Source organism: Simochromis diagramma, unplaced genomic scaffold (assembly GCF_900408965.1).
Source record: "Simochromis diagramma unplaced genomic scaffold, fSimDia1.1 OVJJ01000293.1, whole genome shotgun sequence".
NCBI classification, from domain to species: Eukaryota; Metazoa; Chordata; class Actinopteri; order Cichliformes; family Cichlidae; genus Simochromis; species Simochromis diagramma.
Window position 1 is genome coordinate 4,618,092 of NW_024386801.1, and position 23,428 is coordinate 4,641,519.

The window sequence follows — 23,428 nt, forward strand, 5'->3', positions numbered from 1 at the left end:
TGCTGGTAAAGTTTGTGGGCTGCCTTTCCTCATAACAGCCATCCCTCAAGATTCTCACCATTTAACGCAATGCATTATCAGGGACTACAACATCTAGTCCTTTTACTGAATTACTACATCTAGCTCATTATTGTGCTATTGTACTGTTACACTGTGGTATGTTGCTTTTACACTCTATCATCCAGATGATAATAACATTATTATCAACACCTGTATTTAAAAAAAATATTTAATGTCATAATGACTATTGTGACTCATGACAAATAAATATATAAGAATTGCATACAAAAAAGCCATACACGTAATATCTGAGTCAGAAATATTTATATTATTTCCAATGTACAGAATACAAAGGGTAAAAAGATCATCACGGACCACTTCACAAATATGTATGAGAACAAATGAGAAATAAAAAGAGAAACTGAGATATAAACTGAATCGTCTAACTGGTACAATCTGTCCTGAGAACCATTTTCCAGTTTTACAGCAATAACATGAATTCTGCTTTACCCAATAAACCTTTGCATGTTCTGATATAATAAAGTTACAGGCATAATAAATGTTCCTTTGGAGGGAAATAGGTTTATATAATGACTATCTTTGGTTTGATTGTTTTTTATTTTTGTACCTGCATCATCACCGCTGCCTCTAGGCGAGAACTAAAAACTTAATTTCACTGTTACACATTCATCTCCCACTTTTAAACTCCAAGTAGCCTTCTACTTAAAATAGATAACTTTCTCTATTTTTTACACATACATATGTAGGCGTGTGTGTGTGTGTGTGTGTGTGTGTGTGTGTGTGTGTGTGTGTGTGTGTGTGTGTGTACGTGTGTGTACAGTGTTGAACAAACCACTTGAAATGAATAAAAGAACATTCGGATATGAATTTTGTGATTCTAATACTACTGAGGATGAATTTTCTGAATCACAAAGTTATATAAATTCATTACATTTTGGAAGACAGCGTGTTCTTAAAAGGTTGTCTGACAGCTTATTGTTGAATACCACAAACAAAGAAGGCACTAGCATAAAATAAGGCCTCAACACAATTCTTTGTATTTTCTATTTCTTTGTGTTTACATAAAATACTTACAGACCTTCAGATAGAAATGCATTACCAGCAGGGTGGTTCTTTTGCTTAGAGGAATTATTTATGAAACTTAATACTTACATAACTTCTGCTCTTCTAACTATATAACTTATATAATCTATATAATTTCTAACTCTGGTCCTCTTCACATTTTCAGCTGGAATTTAACCAAATGACAAGAAACAGTGAACAAACAAATACTGAAAGGAAAGAAACAACCTCCACTCATCTTTAACAAATATCAATAAAATCCTATTAAAGAATCTGCAACTGTTAATATTTATCACTAGCCATATTATTAGTTCATGTTTCACATCAGCACTTCAATCAGATAAAAACTCTCTCTCACTGAGCCGCTCCCGTTTGCCACAGCTACATGGGATTCTGTTAAGTCTGAAATCTTCTCAGCAGGATAGATTTGATCTATTATTAGAGTATTTTGCAGTTGAATCGAAAATAAAAGTCAGACGTTGTAGACACGAAATCTAAAATTGAGAGGGGAGTGTCGCAAAGTGCTGCACGACTCTGACTTCGCTCTCCAAGTGCTGCAGAAAAGTAACGCACAAAGACAAATATCACCACTGACACACAACATTACATGTTAATGAATATGTTGATGAAATAGCTCCTACTTCTTTAGAGATACAGTTTGTGGTCACTGGTAGGTAATATACACAGTAATTCTTCAGGGGGAGAATTCAACCAAACTAGTACAGCTGTGATCCCAGCAGGGGGCGCCAACACACAAGCTCAGTCCACCAGGGAGAGCTGTTCTTCACTGATATGCCAGCAACAAGCTGAGGTCACTGTTCAGCCTGTCAGTCCTTGTTGAATCACCTCAAGCGGGTCTTTGCAGTGGACTGTCCTGGCATCATGCTGCCCTGCAGCCTGGTCCTTAAGTCCTGCAGTCTTTAAGGTCTATCAGTCTCCACTAAAGCAGCTACAGCTGGGCCGACTCCTCTCCGGAGCAATCGCTCGGCCGCGTGCCTGTGGCCACAGTTCTGGGTGTTGAGGGGGTGCAGGGATGAGCCGCGGGGTGGCTCACGGGGTCCTGTGGGGCCTCATATTGAGGAAGCTCGCCTTCTGAAGCAAGCTCTCCATCTTGGAGGTAAGGGGGCGGAGGGAGGTCAAACCAAGGAGGTCGACTAAAGACAGACAGAAGAAACATTACACTGGGTTGTACAATCGTTTCTGTGCCAGCGATCAAGAGCAAGGAAAAAGAACAAAACAGGATGTATTCTCCCATCTGAGAATATAATGGAGTTAAGTAAGAACTATTTTGAACTGAATTTTCACCTTTTCTCATTTAGTTTCCATTAATATGAATAATTATGCAATTGTTTCGTTTTTTTCCACCGTTTGAAACAAGAACACTGAGTGTCTGTTAAAAGAAAGCAAACTTCCTTCTTTTTATCAGGATCTCATTACTATTATTTTGCCATTTTAGCAAATGTTCTCTTTTTTGGAGCTAATATCTGAGCAGGAACATTTGTGTTTAATAATAAATGAGTATACAACAGTTACACGATTGTTCATTGCAAATAACATAAAAGCACCCGTGGGAAGCATGCTGACAGATTTCTGATTGCAAGTAGATCATAGTTTGATAGAACAGCACATTTGAGCACTGCTATTTCTTTTCATTTTGCTTTTTGGATCAGTCTTAGGTTACAGTGTGAAAATGTAAAAATATGTATACAGACACTAGAACTACTTGTTCATCTCACCTGACATCTAGAACAGCTTGTGAGTATGATGGAGGGGAATCCATGGAAGGTGCTGAGGGATACAGGGTCCCAGACAGTAGCTGCAGAGCTCGAGGTGTTGAGCTGTATTGACCGGTTGTGGTGGGTGAGCCAGGGGAGAGTGCTGGACCTCCAGTGTGTAAGTGTCCTCGGTCCAAGATGACCAGACGGGACAGCAGCAGGGGCTGGTGATGGTGGTGGGTATGTGAACTTCCTCGTACGCCTCTGGGCAGCAGGACGCTGCGTTTTCTCTGGTGATGGAGGACCAAAGCCAGCAAGGCTACCACAAGGACAAAGATGACGGTGCTGCCGATGACGGCGTAGGTGATGCTAGGGTAGTAACGCAGGCGATAGTCCAGTGTCACAAAGTCCTGGCCAGGAGCTTCTGTGCAAGAGAGGAAGGAAATGAAGAGCAAACTAAGGATGCATAATGTAGGTGGATGAGAAAAAAAAGGATTAGTGGTGCTGAGGGACTCAGAGGGGAATGGAGGAAGGAAGGATGTAGAGGAGGAGGAAGAGGGGAATTTAATTTAAGGAAGATGAGTTGTGGTGTTGGAGAGCCAAGGGAATGGAGAAGGGAGTAAAGGAGGCAGGCATGAATATCAAGCAGTAAATTGTTTTTAGGTTCATTTGGAAATGTATTCTATGTGATTCAACAGCGGCAGCCTCTCCTGGAGATGAGAGTGCTAAGCAATACGCATAAAGCAGTCAAACTCACCCTAAGAGCTCCAAGAGACAAAGAGAACAAATCAACCATGGTGCACCAGTGCAGAGGCTACTTCTAAAGCCTGGTTCATAAACAGGGACTCTTTAGTATGACAGAAAAAGAAAGGAGAGGGAAGCTAAATAATTCATAGTGAGGGCAAAACAGCTTATAGCATTTTTAGATAAAATGCAACTTGAAGATGAGAGCGGGCAGCGAAACACCAGGGGCCGTCACACTTTGCCATGTTTGTCCCAGGGAGATGCAGAGTTTGCAAACTGCTCAAGAGTCCAGTGAACCTAATGTTCACAATGAGAGCTGGAGCCAAACACACAAGCGCAGAGCAGCCTACCTGCTGCATGAAATGAGGAAAAGGATGACAGTAATGCTACAGGGCACTGCAGCTTATTATTTTAGATAGGATGAGGAAGGGCCGCTTAAATATTTCCGCTGACTGATATTACAGTGTGAGAATTTCAATCAGGCGTCGGGATGGGGCTCATGTAAATGGTGTTTCAGCTTACCAGCTGACTGTACTGTTCTATTAAGGAGAGGCAGCAAGAGAGTGGAAAGAAATCTATTTATTACAGAGCTGCAGAAAGGATGTGCTGAGGAGAAAAGACTATATCTAAGTATTTTACAGTTGCTATTTCACTTCAAATTACACTAATGCTAACTAAGGCTGTGAATATCAAACCTCAAAGTTCAAAATACTTTCCTCGTTCTCTGCTCAAGGTTTCCATTTGCTACTTAAAAGGCCATGTGCATTAAAGCCTAGGAAACTAACTTCTTCGTCCACAAGCCATCATGCAGACAGTTGAGGCTATTGCCCAGATAGCTTGCCAGGAAATGACCATTACAAGACATCTTAAGGTCAAATCAATAGTCTGAAAGTGCTTCTAACTGTAAGGATTAGATCCCCAGAAAGTGCAAGGTAAGGCAAGCCTTTTTGGAGCTTTTTGAAGTATTCCATGCTTATACAGACTTACAGGCTCTTGAGGGATATTGTGTTTAGTACAGAGTAGAGATCTTCTCCGCATTTATGAGGTAGAAGTACAGAGACCCAGAGAACAGAACCACGAAAAGCTCAAAGTCAACTAACGTGAGTCTTTCATAGTGATTATTATACCAGTTAAGATGCTTATGAAATGGAAGTCCACTTTCTGATTTCATCTGCATCAATTTACACACTACTAATATGCAAGGAAACAGGAACATATGTAAACCATCGGACTAACAAATGAAAGCTTTCCAGTTCAGTCCCAGGAGGATCTGCCACATCAAATATGTGGCGCTCCCTGCTGTGGTAACCTCTGGTGAATAAGTGAGCAGCTGAAAGTAAGGACGGAAATTCAAATCATGCTATGATTCCAATGTGTACACAAAGGGAAAGTTCTACATTTTTGGAGAGGGGACAGCTTGAAGCAGCAAAAAATTAGAGCCTGACAGATATTTAAGGAACCTGAAGGACATTTTTCAGGATTTTTAAGGCTGATATTGATACTGCACAGTTTAAAACCTTCATATTCAGGAACACTGGATGATATTTGTATATTATATTTTATCAGTTAACATTTGGAGTTTGTATTTGTTTATTTAATCATTTACACGCATATTGGCCGATATTAACTATCTGTATCTGCTTTTATAATGCTGAAAAATGAAATTTTATTTAATTTAAAAAGTAAGGAAGAAATGTGAAAGTTCTGATGTTCCAGTCTCTGCAAACAATTTTACAACAATTTTCTTGTATGTTTTAATATAGGATCCAAAACAGGAGACATTTTTTAACTTCTATACTAGATTTGAAAGTAAACTAAGCCTACTATTGAATTGTGTTTTTATATTTACTCTTTACTCTTAGACTGCTGAACACAGCCAAAGCTGCAGCTGTAAGAATAAAAACTAAAAATGCCTTTTAAGCATTAATTTAATAAAATACTAAATTATGATCCATCACAGTCCTTATCTTAAAAGACAGAGCTGTGACACTGATAAATCTGTTAACTTATACAGTTTTCTTCCCCCAAAAAAGCTTTGACTAGGCTGGACTTTATCAAAGTAGCAGCTCTGTTCCAGTTCCAGTAATTGTGATTGGTCAAATGGTGCCAGCACCACCCCTTTCATGTGAACACTCAGAAGAAACCCTTATGAAATTAGGCTTCATAATAACTTAATAATAATACAGTTTTGTGTGGCTGCTTATCCTGATTCCTAATGTTAAGGTCAGTAAACCCAGATAATGGAAAGAAACCCAGAGTGTAATGAAATCACCTCATAGCACAAAGCGCTAGCTGCCTCAGCACATGGACACAATAAGTTTTGACTGATTGAAAGCAAGTACAAATCATCACTGTGCAACACACAATAAAGCATAACACTATGAGAAACATTTTTTTACAACCAAATTTTATTCTGATTTAACTGCTATGTAACATTAAGATATATTTATGCCTCTAATCAGAAGAATTGTTTGTTTTGACAAACCAGCAACCTTCTGTCGAGACAGAAGATGGTTTTCAGCTTCCTTTCTCTCTCTTCCAGACACCAAGCTGCAGGTTTCCTCTGCCTACCTGACCTTGAAGGCCCAGGGGAACCTCTGCAGTGTGTGCGTGTTTGTAAGTGTGCTCACACATACTGCTGAATTCCCATCAACCAGCCTGGCATACAGCCTATTTGTGAACCAGCGTGTATAGTCAGGGGCCCCATGCCTTAATTAAATCTAATCTAATTCAGATGCTCCACCCGCCTGCTACCCAACCAGACACCAGCAACTAAAACAAGCCCCCTCGACCCCTCCCTTGTGATTTTTAAATTGGCCAGTCCTTCACGCTACCAATTAATTATGAACTGGACTCAGTAGAGAAAGGCAAAAACAAAGAAGAATCATTTCCATAATTACCTATTTAAAAAAAAAAAAAAAGGGCGCAAATAAAGAGATCCCACCACTGCCAAACTATGCTGCCTATCGGGTTTCAGCGCAGCCTTCTGGGAGCAGAAAGAATCATACACAAAAGAAACTCATATTGCTGTAACATTAACAATGGGAGCCTATTTGGTGCATTAGCGGCAGAGGTCTGAAAGGCTGTTCAAATCACACAGGAGATAAAAAGACAGGGAGAAAAGAGGGTGAAGCAGAGACCCTCTCTGTCAGGGGGAGAGAGAGGGGGATGGATCCTGTGTGGCAGCCCCCCCCACCTCCCACCCCATACTGTGTGCGTGATTGAGCCCTGCTGCCTATTCTGTATGGTTTAGTTGAAGTTATGGTACAAAGAATGGTGTCATCATCACATGCAGAGATAGGTGAGCAGGTCTCATCATCAAAATGGAATTTTTGATAAGCTCTGTAATGATGCTGGAGCAACACGATACAGCACTTCAATAAATATCTATAGTCAGTGCAACATGGTGGATCTGAAACCAAATTATTTGTAAAAATATTCTAATAAATGATATAAAATGAGACACAAGGTCATTATTTACATGAATAAAAACATCTTGTCTGGGCTGGGCCTGTGGACTCTGCTGTGTGTTAACTTGCTGCCAGACTGAAGAGAGAGCGAGAAGGCACAGCTGGTATCTGTGCATCAATACTCCATTTACTCCATTTATTTTTGATGACAGTGACTCTGAGTCCCAGTCAAACTCCCATTCTTTACAGACACACAGTCACAGCACAGGGGATATAATTATTTGCTTTGATCTGTAAAGCTTGCTATTATCTGCCCGTAAACCTAATTTCTGTGAGGAACAAGTTCACACATCTAGTGCAAAATCTAGTGCAGTCGTTTATTATATAGGATACTGCAAAGACTTTCGGCACCATAGACATTCAGATTTGTAAACATCCAGTGGCACAAGGTAGAAAACTACCTTATTTGCCTGTGTCTATATGTCATGTCGGGTCTTACACTCCACCTTTCTGGGAACTCCCAGGCCCTCCAAAGGCCTATCTCCCCTCACCACACTCCCTGCCGGTAACTGATACCCTCAGGGGTTGGTGTGTTGGTGGTTCTTGGTGTCCGGGCTGGGCGCTCAGGTATGTACCAGCTCACTCCCGGTGACTACTTGGGGGTGCCTGGTGCCTGTTGCTCAGGCCTCATCCGGGGCAAAGGGGGCCCTCGGGCCTCCGGCCTCTGGACCTGCGGCTCGGTTCACTCTGGCACAGCTGGCTGCTGGCGGAGCCGGCTCCATGCCTGCTTCATGCCCTGGGGGACAAGGCTCTCTACATCCTCTAGCAGACCATTACATGGGGAAACCTTTTGAATACAAGTGCGCTGATCCACACAGGTGTGCACACGGGTGTTAATTGTTCATAGACATAAACTACACCTCTATTGGCTGCTATTTCCAAGCACATTGTGCGCTGTCGGTCCTGCTTGCTACACAACAACATTCAATATTTAGTATTTACTGCTGTTTACACTTAGCTAGATTAACGTGATGGTGTTGTGTTTAGTATGTTGCTCTTTTTTTTTTTTTTGCTTGTTTTCTATTCTTTTTCTCTCAACAGGTGACCCAGGAGATTTTTTTTTTCCTCTTCTTTCTCTTTTTAAGTGCCCTTTCTCACTGTCCCTCTTCCCTTCTGTTTTTCTTTTCCTTCATCTTTCTTTCTCCCTTTCCTATCCCCCAGTCATGTCTGTCCCGTCTGTAACAACTGAAAATAAAATAAAATAAATAATAACAACAAAGGTTCGATCAAATGGACCAATACGGCAAGGCCGTGATGATCCATTTGGCAAAGTAAATCCATTGGGTATCCTTGTTGGTCTTCAGACAACAATTCTGATGGCTAAAGAACCAAATGGGACAGGCAAAAAAAAAAAAAAAGGTAGAAAACTACCAGGAACTCCTGGGAACTGATGTAAAGTTCCCATTTCTGGCAGTTTGAGGTAGCTTAACCGTGCCGAATGAATTCTTCAACATGACTAAAACTACAGTCGTATAGCCCTGCAATCCCATCACTGCATCACTCTTTGATTACTAAAAGACACACAATCAACAGAGATAGTAAACCTGCATAACTACAAGACCACTGAAAACCCTGTGAAAGTGAACCAGGAGGACTGCTACCGTTTTAAAGACACAGGTTGGTTTCGCCAAACACTGATACTACAATTTCTGCAACTTGTTAATTGATGAATAAAACATGTCATCATAGTAGCAATCGCAACACATTTCTTTCTTTACTCGTCGTGAATGTCCTATTAACCTTCTCCAATAGCTTTGTCAAGGAACTCTAGCAGGACATTCCATTTGACTTAAATGTCATGATCAAAGCTCAACATCAAAGATCACTACAAGCCTTCCTGTCTTGTCAAACTAGACATGAAAGGCTTGAATACTTTCGTGCTGTTGAGCAACAGCAAAGCCGCTTGGCCACGTTTGACTTCATGATTCCAAAGTGAAAGGATTTATCGTCTTATTTAATTGACAACCATTACAAAAACTACACTTTTAAAATCCTGCTTTTTCACAATTTACAAAGTTGAAGCTTATGAGTGATTCCCAACCAGGAGTACTAACCCACAAAGTAATTCTATAGCTGTCAATGGTTTTAACAAAATAATTGGCTACAATGAAATAATATTACAAAAAAACAACAACACCATACTGAGTGGATAATTGGTTAGGATAAAAATGGTAAAAGTAATAAGTGCATTGTAGTATATTTACTCAGAATAATCCCCTTCATATGGCAGCATGTTGAAAGGGGCTGCACTTTTGTTCTGCATTAATACCCTCTCTCTGCAGTGCTCCCAGCGCCACTGGCACCTCTTACACTGCATCGACACTGCGTTTATAAACTCGTAAAGCTTCCATATGTGGAGGCTCGGGGAGAGGGGCGAGGTGTAGCCTTTCAAATAAGCCCCTCTAATCACATCAGAGTGCCTTCTCCCCACATCTCTCCACCTCACACTCCCCTCTCGCCTACACTCAACTACCTCTAGTGCCTTTTGCTTTCCCATCTTTTTCTTCTTGTCTATTGTTTGCCTCCCCCTGCATGGTGCTCCCTCCTCTCCTCTCCTCTCCTCTTCTCTTTACTTGGTGTTTTCTTGCTGGTCATGCTGGTAAATTTACTGTCATGGATATTTAATGTACTTGGCCATTCTGATACACCAGGCTTGAGAATAAATTAAGCAAAATTGTTATAAATAGCTAAAGGGATAATTTAAAAAAAAAAGAAAAACAAACAAACAAACCCCCTCATACACCTCCCATCCTTATCTCACTTTTTCCTCTCCAAATTTTTACTACTTACTTTTCAGCAGTTCATTATATCCCACCTCTATTGATCTTATTACCTCTGCATGAGAGAGAAGATTTAAAGGAGCGCACAGAGGTCACAGGCGGTTGTTAAAAGAGGACACAGAAAGAAACATGTCCAAAAGGGAGAGGGAAGAGAGAGTGTCTTTTGAAGTTTTATGCACACAGATTTGCCAAACTGAACTCCACCTAAAATCTATTAAATGAGATAGAGTCATACAGACCCCCTGCTGTATGCCTTCAGTACCAGGAACACACTCCTTTTGTCTGCATCTCTTTGTGTCATCCTTTCTAAACCTTGCTAACAGTTTTTATTTTTTGACATCTTCCCTTTTTCCTATTTTTGTGTGAATTAGAAAGGACTAAAACAAGAATGGGAGCTGTCAGGAATTCAGCCTTGATCAAGCGAGGTCCTACTAGGTAAAAATAGCTAAATGATAGGCTTGCACTCAAACTGTGCAATTCTTAACTGGTACCTTTTATTTAAAACAACAATTTGGCCGATAGCTCATACTATTTTTTTCCCCGATTTCATTTTTGTTCTTGACATTTTCCTACTCTGTATCATAAAAAAAAAAAAAAAAGACATCTTGAGTCTGAAAATTACAGTTTGACAGAATTTCAGGTCGTCAAACTTCATTCCATAATTTACTGAAACGTGCAAAAGTAAATGGAAATATAGTATACAAGACAAAAGCTAAGTTGTACAAATCTATAAAGCTTAAGAACCTTAATTTGTCAGCACAACCTAAACTTTCTAATGTAAGCTTTCTTGTAATTTCTTTAAGCAGGCTTCAGGAATAGTTCTCCAGGCTTCTCAAAAGGACATTCAAAGCTCTTCTTTGGATGTCTGCTGCTTTTTGTTCTGCTGTCTGTTGAGCCACACTGCTTCAGTAATGTTGAGGTCCAGACTCTGGGGAGGCCAATCCATGACTGAGTGTTTTTCTATCCAGGTATGCTTTGACTGCACTGGCAGTGTGTTTGGGATCGTTGTCATTAAGAAAGATTAAGACATTGCCAATCAGACAATTTACAAATGGTATTACATCAAATTATTGGATCAAAATCTGATGGTGCTTTTCTGTGTTGATAATTCAACAAGATCCCCAAACCATGACAGAGCCTCTACCGTGTTTTACAGATGGCTGAAGACCAGTGTTGGTCAAGTTACTTGAAAAAAGTAATCAGTAACTAATTACTTATTACTTCCCCAAAAAAGTAATCCCTGTTACTTTACTGATTACTTATTTTCAAAAGTAATTAATTACTTAGTTACTTTTTAAAAACACGATTTACAACCTGAAGAGGTGATAAAGCGATAGATCTTTCAGCCCAATTCTACTTTTTCTACATAATCCATCATACAAAATGTAATCAAATGGAAAAGTCTCTTTTTTAACTTGTTTTATCAGTTTTAATCTTTTGACTTTATGCATCAAGCAAAAATTTAATTATATGCAACATTCTCTGACTTGAATAAATTAGTTTAACATTTAAACCTATTTTCTACACATTCCAGCACATAAAATAAAATATTTTTTGTGTTTACACTCACTCTTTCAAATAGATGCAAGTAAAACACAGCAGAAAATAAATAAAGTCAAAGACTCAGCGGTCCTGTTGCTCTATTTTCACCTGTAAAGCAGGACTGAGGTAGGCGGAGGTTTACCCTGGTGCAGGTGTGCCGCGGTCAGTTGAAGAATCCGCGAGTTTCTCTGTGAATTTCCCATTACGTCGTTGCGCACTCGGTGCTTGCTTGGAAGTTTAGGGGTTTTTCTCGCTGTAAAAAGAAGTTTTCTTCCCACGCACGATGGACGCTAATGTTTTTGTCACTTTTTATGGAATCAAACTCAAAGGTCAGTGCTTCCACGCTTTAAACGCTGCACGCTCATACTCTCTCCCACAATCGATATATGATCCATTGTTGATCTGCACACAGCTGTTGTCACTAACGGCGCACTCGCTTACGTCACTGTCGTGAGACATTCTCGCAAAAAAAAAAAATCACGGTTTTAGTAACGCAGCGTTCCTACGGGAAAGTAACGGTAATCTAATTACCGTTTTTGCAATAGTAATCCCTTACTTTACTCGTTACTTGAAAAAAGTAATCAGATTACAGTAACGCGTTACAAGTAACGCGTTACTGCCCATCTCTGCTGAAGACACACACTGTTGTACCTCACTCCTGATTTTCATCGTACATACTGACAGTCGCTCTTTAAAAAAGAAGCATGACCTGGACAAGAACTATCCAAAGAACAACTCAAGTTCAAAACCACAAAAATGAAAAAACATCTGGTTCCTTGAAAGGAAAATACAAAGAAATTAGGTGTAGCTGAAGACTGTAGCTGACGAAACGCTGAAGATAAAGCAGTTTAGAAATAAAAAAATATAGCAACAACATGATGAATTTAGCAGAATACATTAAGCACTCAGAAAGTTGATGTTTTCTGATAATATATCAGTACTATACAGTAAGATTTTGTTACCTACCAATCAGACAGAACCAAACGATGTGTGTACACTCATATTTTGGTCAATACTCAATGGAAAACACTTTCTACTAAGATTCACATGATAATGTAGGACAGCCTGTAGGCAATCAGAGATTAAGCTTCGACATCAACACATGCCTTAACTGAAATTAAAAACAAAAATTCACTGAGGATCTGCCTCAAAGCACATGAGACAGAATACTGGTGAAAATATAGTACATGTCCACAAACACAGAAAACTGTATGCAGCTACTGAAGCAAAGTGAGGGCCGATGTTAGTGCACAATAGGCTATTGAGAGTGCAGTGATTAAAACAAGCTCCAAAGCACTCTTTTGTCTGTCTTTAATCAAACTACTCTGCAGATCAACGGCTGACATGCCGCTGGGTTGCTGAGATACAAGCATTTTTTTTTTTTTTTTTTTAAATAAATGGAGCCCATTCCTTTGGCTACTTGCCAATGAATATGCTAACTAGCCACTGTCAGAATACACTTATCCGAAGATGAACGAGCAAAATAAAAAGAAAAAAGAAAAAAAAAAAAATCGGCCTAATAAAAGACTCCACATATCTTAATTGCCACACTTAAAACGCCTCTGAATAAAGGGAATGAAGATATTTCCTCCCTCTGGCTCATTCCTGAGGGATAAGATAGGGGCTGCACAGATGTTCTGTACTTTCCCCATGCACAGAAGACTCATTTCGCATTCACAAAGTCTCAAATTTAAAAAGCGTTCAAAGTAGGGTGGGGTGGAGGCTGTGTGTGCGTGGGGGGATGGGTAATCATCCTCCACTTTCTGCATTCCAGGTTTGCTTCAACCCCCGGAGTGCGCCTGCCTTCAAATGCTAGAGCTGATATAGGAAAGTCGCCGCTGTAGCCTCTATTAGATATAGTAACTTTGTCTGATGCCGATTATGGGTACGAGGTTTCTGGCTGATTTGGAATTTCTCCTGCCACCGTTGCAAAAGCAGAGTGATAAAATAAGGTGTGCAATGGATGAAATGCCTACCATCATGTATTAGCACACTGGCGAGCAAAGGGAACAAGAGTGCACAACAACGGAGAAGAGAACCACTAGGTGTCAGGCTGTTCACATGTTTACACATGCACGGTGCAACGTTTAGTATTAGGCGGACATCCAGGGTAAGGAAAGGGCGTGCATTGGGTTTGCAGAGTGTGACGAGGAAGCCATGCCATCTGGCTTCAAACACACCCACAAACAGATACACACACGTGGCATTAAGACCCGGTCCATTGAATACAGCGTGAACATTAGTCAGGAACGTACATTCGTGAGCAGAACTTGCTGAAAGTTTAGCAGAAATAAAGTTCAAACATTTTCACGCGCACACCCACGTATTCACAGACAGACTGCTCTCAGATCCTCATACGAGTGAAAACAGCAGTACAAACAAAATTCCATAAATCCTTTCATCCTTGTCCAGAGCGTGTTAACTAAACCCACGCCACATGGTGATTAAAAAAAAGAAAAAAAAAAAAAGTGGGGTGTGCGGGGAAGATACTACAAACCACAACTTCTTTGGTTCATTAATGCCTTTATTCTCTGTAGACGAGACTATCAGCAGAACGGAGTCTAGAGGGTGAAAAAAGCCCAAACTCTTAAAGTGATGGTTAGAAAAGTACTTTCACTGTCTTTTGGAACATGTTTACACCTGCAGATAAACTGAAATCTGCATGTAGAATACAACACAATTGCCACACTTGGATTTAATACTAGCACTCTATCCTTCTCGTTGGCATTCTGCCTGCATTGTGATTTAGCTGATTTTTTTTCCTTTAATTTTTCATGTACACTATGTAAAGAAGGAGAGTAGGTGTGAGGGTGGGAGGCTTATCCGTTGTCAACAAAAACACGCAGCAGAGGTAGCAACACTAGATTCTTTTTATTTACGGGAGAATGAGAATGTGCCAGTTGTTGACTTTGGAGATGAGAGGTTTAGCAGCAGAGCAGACATTTGTAGTGGTTTTATTTCGATCTCTTCACACCATCTAATGCAATCCAATCATTCTGAAATCCAGATCAACTCCAGCAGGAGTCTGGCTGTTTCTCTCACATGCTGATAGTGTTAGTGTAGCAGATAGCGTGTTAGCACCTCACTAACACAATCCCCTTTATCTACTGCAGATAGGACACCCAGATACACATCAAAGTTTTGAGTTCCCCTCATAAATGGGACCCATGCCTCACATCTATCCCAGCTCATGTTTTCGGCACTGCACTCGAGACGTATGGTGTTTGCTTGTGTGTTGTGTCTTACAGATGAGACGCGTCCACTCAGGCAGCACTGATAAATGGCTTTTGGTACAGGCAAAGAAACTGTGAAACACTAAGGGATATTTCATCTGGAAGATACTTAAGAAACATGTGATGCCTTTTACTCCTTCTTTGAGCAAAGTCTGTAAGATCCAATACTTTCAATGAGAGTACATTAGTAAGTGAATTTGAAGCAAATGAAACAGTGATTTCTGATCTACTCCCATTGCCAAAGCCTTCTGAACAACTGCCTACATGCAAATAATTTCAGGCTGGCAGTATTTTCAACCAAAGAACAACAGCTCGATTTATTTCAGTCTGCTCTAAACATGCTTTAACTTGTGCAGATCAAAATACAGCACAAGTGGTTGCTTTTAAAATTGCACTAGAGTGTTTGAACCCTGGCACTTTCAAATTAATTTAAACCCCTGCTCTCTCAAAATATTAGGGTTATGCACCCAATACTTCAGCATCTGAGCCTCCTTACTGTTCTCTGTGCATTACTCTTTTATAAACTTTTACTGCCAACAAACATCCTCCTGGTGGGATATAAAAAATTGATTGAAAGCTGCTCTGTAAGCCAAGCTAGGAAGCAAAGCATGTTAACTGCTCTGCAACAGTGCCGTTCCAGATCCCTTTGGCATCCTAAAATTAATATTCATGCTCCATGTTGTCACCCCGTTCCTGTTGCTGTGGCTCGTCATGTAGTGTGTCTCCTCTCGTTAGCGTGCGTAGAGAAAGCGTGAATTAAGGACAGGCTGTGTGTATGCATGTGTATAGGCCTGCCAGTCTTTCTTTCTCACCTCTTTTTGTTTTTGTGGAAGAGAGCAGTGAAAAATAACATCTATATTTGTGCTTGCATGTGTTTTTGTACGTCTATCCTATTTCTTTCCTTCCATCTGTCTGTATATTCTTTAGTCTGTACATGTGTGTGTGTTTGTGTGTATATGTATGAGTGGTGCTTTAGGGAAGGAAGGTTTTCATGCTTCATCGGGCCTCTATTTGCCTGTCCTGTAATAACTTGTTCGCTCCATTGCTTGCCACTATCAGACCCCCCACGTGCCCCCCCCCATAACACTCTGTCAGAGCTTACCGTGGGCGGCAAGAAGAGTGGAGGGGAGGTGGGTTAGAGTTAATGGATGGCTCCGGCATCTGGAAACCATCCACAGATGTAAAGAAAGAAGAACACAGTACAAGGACAGAGGGGAAGGACTGACTAAAAAGGTGAGGAAGTTTGCTTTAATCAGTGCAAATTACATAGGACGATTTAATATATTGATGTATTATACAAGGCAATTCAGAGAGTAAGAGAGCTCTGCATTGGTAGGGAATAATTATATCCCATATTTAAAAATAAGTAGCAGCATCTTTTTCAGCTGAGGTGGTAAACTATACATGTATTTTTTGGTTTTTGCATATATATTCAAGCATAAGTATGGAACAAACTGTAATTGGTCAGCTGTGGGATTATCAGTTATTAACTTCAAAAAGTAAATTTCTCATCTAACCATGGCTGTGTTTTGTTTGGAGCTAGTTACGTTTAAACAAGAAAAAAGAAAAAAGGGAAACTGAAAAAAAGAACAAACAAGCAAATTCTTTAAATAATTTAAAGGCTTTCACCACTTCAGTGTACAATGCAAACTATTAAATGTTGCTGCTATTGAGGGATAACAGGAGAGCCATGAGAAGTGAGACAAAAGAGTAGCCACTCAAGCAGAGTGGTGAAGTACTCTCAGGTATGTTTATCAAAAAAAAAAAAAAGAAAGAAAGAGAAGAAGACAAAAAAAGATGGGCTGTGAGTCACTGCTGACTGTATATCTCACAGCGGCAGCAACAAAAATGTCCCACTCATCTTTCTTTTTGTAACATGTTGAAAAAGAAGCTCGCATGTGGGAGCTTCAACTCTTCGTTTTTACAGAAAACCTTTCAGTGGAGTGGCGTGGTTGTTGAACGGCTATTATTTATTTGATTTTTTTCCTGGAGGAAGAAGAAGAATGGGGAGGGTGAGAGGTTGCTCAAGATCGTTGAGAGGCTTTGACTACAAGCCCGTCCCACCAGAACCTGACGGGCATGGTCTCCATGGCAACTGTTCTTTGGGGCCATAAGGTGAGTTAAGAAAGAGCGGAGGGGCGGAGGCCAGCCTGAGAATGGACACAAAGCAAACTCGGATGCCTCACAGGCATGACCACGAATCCTAGATGTGATGGACATGAGTGATAGGGCTGGAGATACTCAGGTGTGTTTGTGGATGTTCAGGGGTGGGATTCACCATTATTATTATTATAATACAGTAAGAGGCCAGATAACTTAAATGTTATCATTCCGAGAAACAGAAATCGTAAATTGAGAATTTAATCTGTGATTCATGAAAGAAAACTAAAATACGGAGAAATTAAGTCCTAGCAGAGAGTGGGATGTAAACCATACTGTAAAACAGTAACATTTTAGTAAAGCACTTTTAGCTTAGCTACAGTTTATTTCTGTTATAATTAGCTTCTAATTTAATGTGGAATATATATATATATATATATATATATTTTTTTTTTTTTAACAAGGTCATCTCACAAAAGTGCCCAAAAAACAATAAAAGGCAGTGTCTGATGCCAGGGAGGATTAGGCTGAGTTGATCTGCAAAAGATGCTATCGTGTGGCTATTTGGCTTAAAAAGTGACAGTTTTAGAGCCACACAGCACAGGAAAAAAACAATTTCAACCAAAGTCCAATTACTGACAGTCTGGCAGCAGCAACAATATATTTTTTTCTGTAACGGGACAAGTCTTCTAATAACTGGTTAGCACAGAAGCGAGGACTGCTCAGTACATCCCACATGTTCTCTGTTCTCACTGTACACACTCTTATCTATGATGTTGTTTCTCCATTCTTGTGTCAGTATCTCTCAAATCTTTTGTTCTCTTCACCATTAATTTAAGTTTCACTGTCAGTCAGACTTATTTCATGGCTCTTCAAAGCATTCGGATCTCCATGTTCCATCAACAGCATAGTCTGAAAGAGTTTCTCAGCTTAATAAATAAACAGACGTGATTAAATGTGCATCCTTTCTCAGAAGCATCTGAAAAAATAAATCTATTTAAATGTAATACATTGGTGACTGATGATTTTTAAAGTCATTCATTTTAAAAAAGAAGTAAGATTTTTTTCTAATCAGAGGAAATGACTTTTTCTTTCTTGCTCATTCTGTTTGAGAATTCATTTGTGGAAAAACTCGCACTGGCTGACACAGCTAATCCATCACCATGAACATTACCACGTTTTCCTTCATGGTCATTGTGTGCTCTGCTTTTGAGAGGCATTTATGGAGACATGTGGAACTGGAGAAGCATCTAGGTGTTAGGTTTCTTTATATAAATGTCTGGTGCAATTAAATCCCCATTAGGACTGTGTCAAACAAGGAAACAAGAAAGAAGTGTGGTAAGAAGAGGCGTGTCCCCAGCTGAACAGGAATCATGCACTAGCATTTATGTGATGTCCCCTAGATTATAATCATTTCTCATAATCATATCCATTATCATTTTTAGGGAACAAAAGCCAACTATGTAAGAAGGCATATGTGTTTCTAATATCACAGCAATCTTGAACACTCTTGCTTAGCTAGGACAACAACCTGAAAAGCTGTCATCCTTACAAAAATGATCCACAGTAACTAGTGGTGGGAAAAAAACATTTAACAATAGAAACCTGCTGTTAAGGTATATACAATAGCTGTCAGAACTGTCGCAATATCCTTTTGTAAAAGCCTGCAGTTAAGACTGCTACTGCTTATTCGACTCTCCAAGAGGAGCTGTCCCCACATCCACACACTGCTGTAATCAAACAAGGGAATGGTTATTGCTACTTGTTTTAAGTTGAGTGAGCATGTGTCTAGTGTAGATGTCAATTTTATTGATCATATAAGTGGCAGTGAAGTCATTAATCATTCAGAGGCTGCCACTCACAGGTTCACCTCCTGAGCTACTCCCAAAGTGCCCTGGTAACTGGCAGGTCTACACCTAAGATCAAAGCAGGTTAAATGGTTGCTCCTGTGCAGCTTATAGTATCCATGGTGAAATAATGACACACAGAGGGGCTCTGTGCACATCTGTATAGATTCTGTGAAGAATCCACCAGATGTCGTTAGCCATTTTTGGGTCCAAACTCTTCGGTTTCCAAACTCAAACAAACACTGTCATTTAGAAACTGCTCAAATTGTTTCATCTTCAATAAAAATAATCAGTGTGGCTGCTTTTTTCCCCCCAGGTGTTACAATAAAGTTTAAAATCATGGCATCCACGAAAAAGATGATTTAGGGTTTAACAGTCTTAGAAGTCAGCAGGAAGCTAGCTCACTAGCTGTCTTCTAAAGATGAAATAACATGTTTTGACTGAGGGATTCTTAAAAAATTAAAATGACAGCTCTGCTATCACTCTGGACATAAATGAAGGCAGAAAACTAAACAGCAGGTTGTAGGGTTGAAGTTGGGCTAGCTGTCATAACATGAGGTGCTACGTGGTGGCTACCTACAGAGCTATAGTTAGCATAATATAAACACATTAGCAGAGCAAGATGAATGCTAACTTGTGAGGGTTCCCGATGAGCAGAGACAAATGCAATCATATCTGAGCGAACAGACACTGAAAATGGACCAAACATTTGTCAAGAGAACATATGCTGGTAGATTGTTTCGATGACTCTATGAAAAATACCTGGCCCTAAGTTTCAAGTACCTTAGCTAGCCTCAAAGTGTTCATTTTCAGAAGTTTTAAATATGTGGTGTCTGACAAACCGCAAGCCAGTGGACTGTAGGTATGTTATAAGGATTTAAAATAAATGTTTTAATTAAAATAAACCAATATATTTAACAATTGAACAGACTTAGAAGTCAGCAGGAAATTAGCCTTGCAAGTTTCCTTCTTGTAAACAAGATAACACCCTTAACGAAAGCAATAGGATGTTGGACACAGAAGCAGCGTTAGTACGTCATCATTTAACAAACACAGAGCCAATGTGTATTTTAAGTATAAGTATTAGAGTATAAGAGACCTGGGAGAAAATAACATTCCCCTTTCTACATATGAAATGTAATGTATGAAGAGCCTGTGTTATATTTAAACATGAAAAAAATGGGACAAAATATTAATATAGTAATATTTTGTCGATCCATCAATTTTCTTCAACACTGATAACACATGTACTCCGATACCATAACGCAGTTATTAAATAAATAATTATTCCTGCTTTTTGTTTTTGATAGCCATTTGTTTTCTTCAATTGCACAGACAATATAGATAATTCAGGTGCTGCAAAATAAATTGCTGTATCGCAATGCCATCATTATTGTGGGCAATGTAACACAACGGTATTATACTATACTGAAGTTACTTTATCATTCCCACCCCTAGTTCTATAGAATACTTCACACAGGCTGAAACAAAGCAAGTTTTATCTAATTCTAAATTCTGCAGCACTCGCAACTAGGAAACAAACAGTGCGCTCAAGAAAACTCTGCTCACTATCCCAAACACTCATATTAATAAGCACAAAGGATTAAAGTTATCTGGCAATCTTTCAACAAAGAACAGTGAAGAAACAAGACTTTTCCTTTGAACTAAATCCCACATGAAAAACTTTACTTTGTTCCAAGTGTCTTTGTTTCTGTTTGCACGCAAAAAAAAACTACAGGCCATTCAATGTCAAATTCCAGCATGGGGTGAGCCTGCTCAAAATTGTTAAAGATACACACAACGGTCCCAATTTATTCTGCCGGGCTGTGCTACAATAAGTCGGAGCTCAGAGTGAAGATAAGTGTGCAGGGAAGTTTATGAGCTGGGTTCAGATAAAATGGGATAAAACCTGCATTCATAACACACACACACACACACACACACGACAGATATATAGACACGACAGATATAAAGACACGATAACATGGTCTTTTTCAGGCACACACATGCACACATACACAAATCATCATCCCCCTGATACACTGCCAGCCCTCCCTTGTGTACACTTCTGTCCTATTCTTCTGCTGCTTAAGAAACAGAACAAAACCCCATGATGCCCATTCTACCATTTAATCCCCTCTCCTTTAACAATAGGTCTGGTCAGGCTAACGGAAGCGTAAGGAGCCCCTGCGTGTTTTATCAAAGTCTAACAACAGAACAACACAGCCCACAAGTGAAGGTCTATGGCTCCTATTCATATCTTTCTCTAGAGTGGAATCACTGGCCTCTGTTTCAGTGATAAGAAATGAAGCATTATGGTCAGTTATGCAGCTCGTGCACATGCACTCTAAATGTGATGGTTAGAGTCGAAGAAGCGTGGAGTGATTGAGGGATACTGCTTAAGGGAAGACCGGTCCCTGTGTGCTTTCTGAGATAAGTGCTTGACCCTTTATGTATGGCAAAGCAAGCTGAAGCAATATGTGAAGAAAGCAAGTCATGCACTGTATGCGGTCTGAACAAATAATGAGGAGCTGTGCTGATGAAAATGCAGGAGGGAAAAAATTCCCAACAGAAATTTGATTTGTCTCACTAGAATATGCGCTAAGTATGTCACCATCTCTGTGTGGTTTTTGCACAGTCCCTATCTATTATTGCATCTTAGTTTTTCTTGCCTTGCTCTCCCTCTCACTCGCTCCTCTTTTCTTTCCCTGCACACCGATTTGCATGTTTTTGAATATCAAGCAAAAAGCACAGTTGGAAATAGCTGACTGACATCTTCTTTAAGAACAAAGAAGACTGAAAGCAGTGGTCGATCAGTTGTGAAGACACGCTGAACGGTGTTCTGTGTAACCTCCTATGCTGACTAATTACGACACTATGGCTTCATTTAAAAAAGAAAACAGAAAATAAGAAAACAATAATCCACCTCACAGCTCATTAAAATCAATCCTTATAAAATGAATTATGCAGTCCATTATACAGTATATGTAAGCATGCACAAAAGCCCTGTGGCTTATTGACTAAACTGAAGCAGGAGAGCTCAGTGTGAGTTTAACATTTGTAAGTGAAAAGGAGATTTTATTTAACATCTTTTGCTAATTCTTTCCCATGTTTTTGTCCATCTGCTTTGACAAGATTCTTTCTTTTGCTTGCTCATGAAAACACCCATGTGTATTTCATTTGATTTACTCCCTTAAACATGGCTATGAAGATATCCCTTACACATTTCCCAGTCCATATCATACAATTCGACTTCAGGTCTTTAGGCCTGCTAATCTTTTATACACCTTATTCTCAGCAAGAGCCTCAAGTGAGTTAGACATCCACATTAACCTACACCAACAACCGCCGGGCAAATATGTTAACACACACACAGGAGCATCATTGCCAACGTTATTGATCCCCATTTGTGCACTCACACATCCACTGGTTTTACCCTGCAATTAATTATTCTGAAATAACACATGTTTGCCCATGATCCCATCTATCAGCACTGGGCTCAGGCATGCACGCACTTATTCTACAACATATAAATGACATCTCTCTCCCACATAACCGCAGCTGAGGCAGACCACACATCAAGCTGTCGCGCACTGTGCAACAGAGTCTATGTTATGCGGATCAACTTAATAATGCAGTTTTAAGGTTTGCATCATCCATAGCCTGAGGGAGTCATATGATATGGTTAGGCAGGGTGATCATGAAGCATGCTGTGGATTGCTTGTGTGCTGAGGCACAATTGTGCAGATACAAACATGACTACAGCTGTGTCCCAATTCCTTACTGCATGCTAAAGCTATGTAGTGCTGATGCACTTGTCTGTCTGTCCACTAAAAATAACTTCAAATGTGTACTGGCAGGCATCAATCAGTTTGATACTTTGGAATATTAATGCCACTTCACAAAGCAAATGTGTTTTCCTGAATATTTTGTACTGTACTGTTTTTCACGTTCAACATCTCCCTCAAGCCGTCTCACTAATTTCATTCAGCCTTTTCCAACAATAATTAGTTTAATTTCCATTTTGCATGTGGATTTTGTATTACTTGCATTGCATTAAAGTTTTTAGAGATAAAAAAAAAAGATAAAACAGAACACACAAATGAAATTAAAGCTGGTATATAGGCAGGTGCAGAATTTCTATCATTAAAAACGACTGGGTGTAATGTGAATTTAAAAACAAAACATAACAGCGATTGCCAAAAGGTAAATTAACAATATATTTGCTTCTGCATGGAAATGAACTCCTGCTAGTTAGAAGAGGTTTGTTTCAAGAGACTTATGAGGGGAAAAAAAAAACAACAACCTTAGAAACAATAGAAATCAAAGAATATCATAGGCCTGAGATATTTCTATGCTAACACTGCTAAAACGTTTCCCAATAGACTGACAGAGATAGAAGAAACTGCTTTGAGAAACTAGGCTAGCAACTATAAAACATCACTCGAAAGCCATCCCTCAGGAATGCACTCAGTTGGTCTAAACATTGACATCTATTGTGGATAGTATACTAGGAAATTGCCTGCAGCACAGTGCATGGAAAGCAAAGGTGTATAGAAAGAGTTTCATAATTAAAAAAGTAAATAACCACACACTATAGCTCCTTTGAGATCCTCGTTAGAGGCAATAAGAGTTCAACATTTGCACCAGACCAAGTGTGTGTGGTTTTTCATCATGAACCTTTTAAAAGGCAGATATTTTTCACAATGAAACAATCTCATGGTTTGGAGAAGAAGAAATAGTTCTTTGTAATTAAAAGATTTAAGTGAGGCTCCTTTTGGAACAAACACATCATGATGGAAGTGATCTGCAAATTTCTCATAGGGGGCAAAAGTCCAACTCTGGTAAATATTCTGGTAATCCCAGGCATAAGCAGCCACTTGTAAGTTGTGTTATGTTCAGTACTTATCCAGC

The 23,428-nt window shown here is 39.6% G+C and overlaps 1 protein-coding gene across 4 annotated transcripts in view; it reads right to left on the reverse strand.

Annotated features, from left to right (window-relative positions):
- Positions 1 to 307: 307 nt before the first annotated feature.
- The window catches only part of ldlrad3 (low density lipoprotein receptor class A domain containing 3), a 91,685-nt gene continuing 68,564 nt past the window's right edge, over positions 308 to 23,428 (reverse strand). For all 4 annotated transcript variants that reach the window (XM_040025268.1, XM_040025271.1, XM_040025270.1 and 1 more), the window contains 2 exons: positions 2,820 to 3,222; positions 308 to 2,237 (listed from right to left, as the gene is read on the reverse strand). In XM_040025268.1, coding sequence (XP_039881202.1) covers positions 2,033 to 2,237; positions 2,820 to 3,222 — 608 coding nt within the window. In that variant the 3' untranslated portion in view covers positions 308 to 2,032. The remainder of the gene's footprint in view (positions 2,238 to 2,819; positions 3,223 to 23,428) is intronic.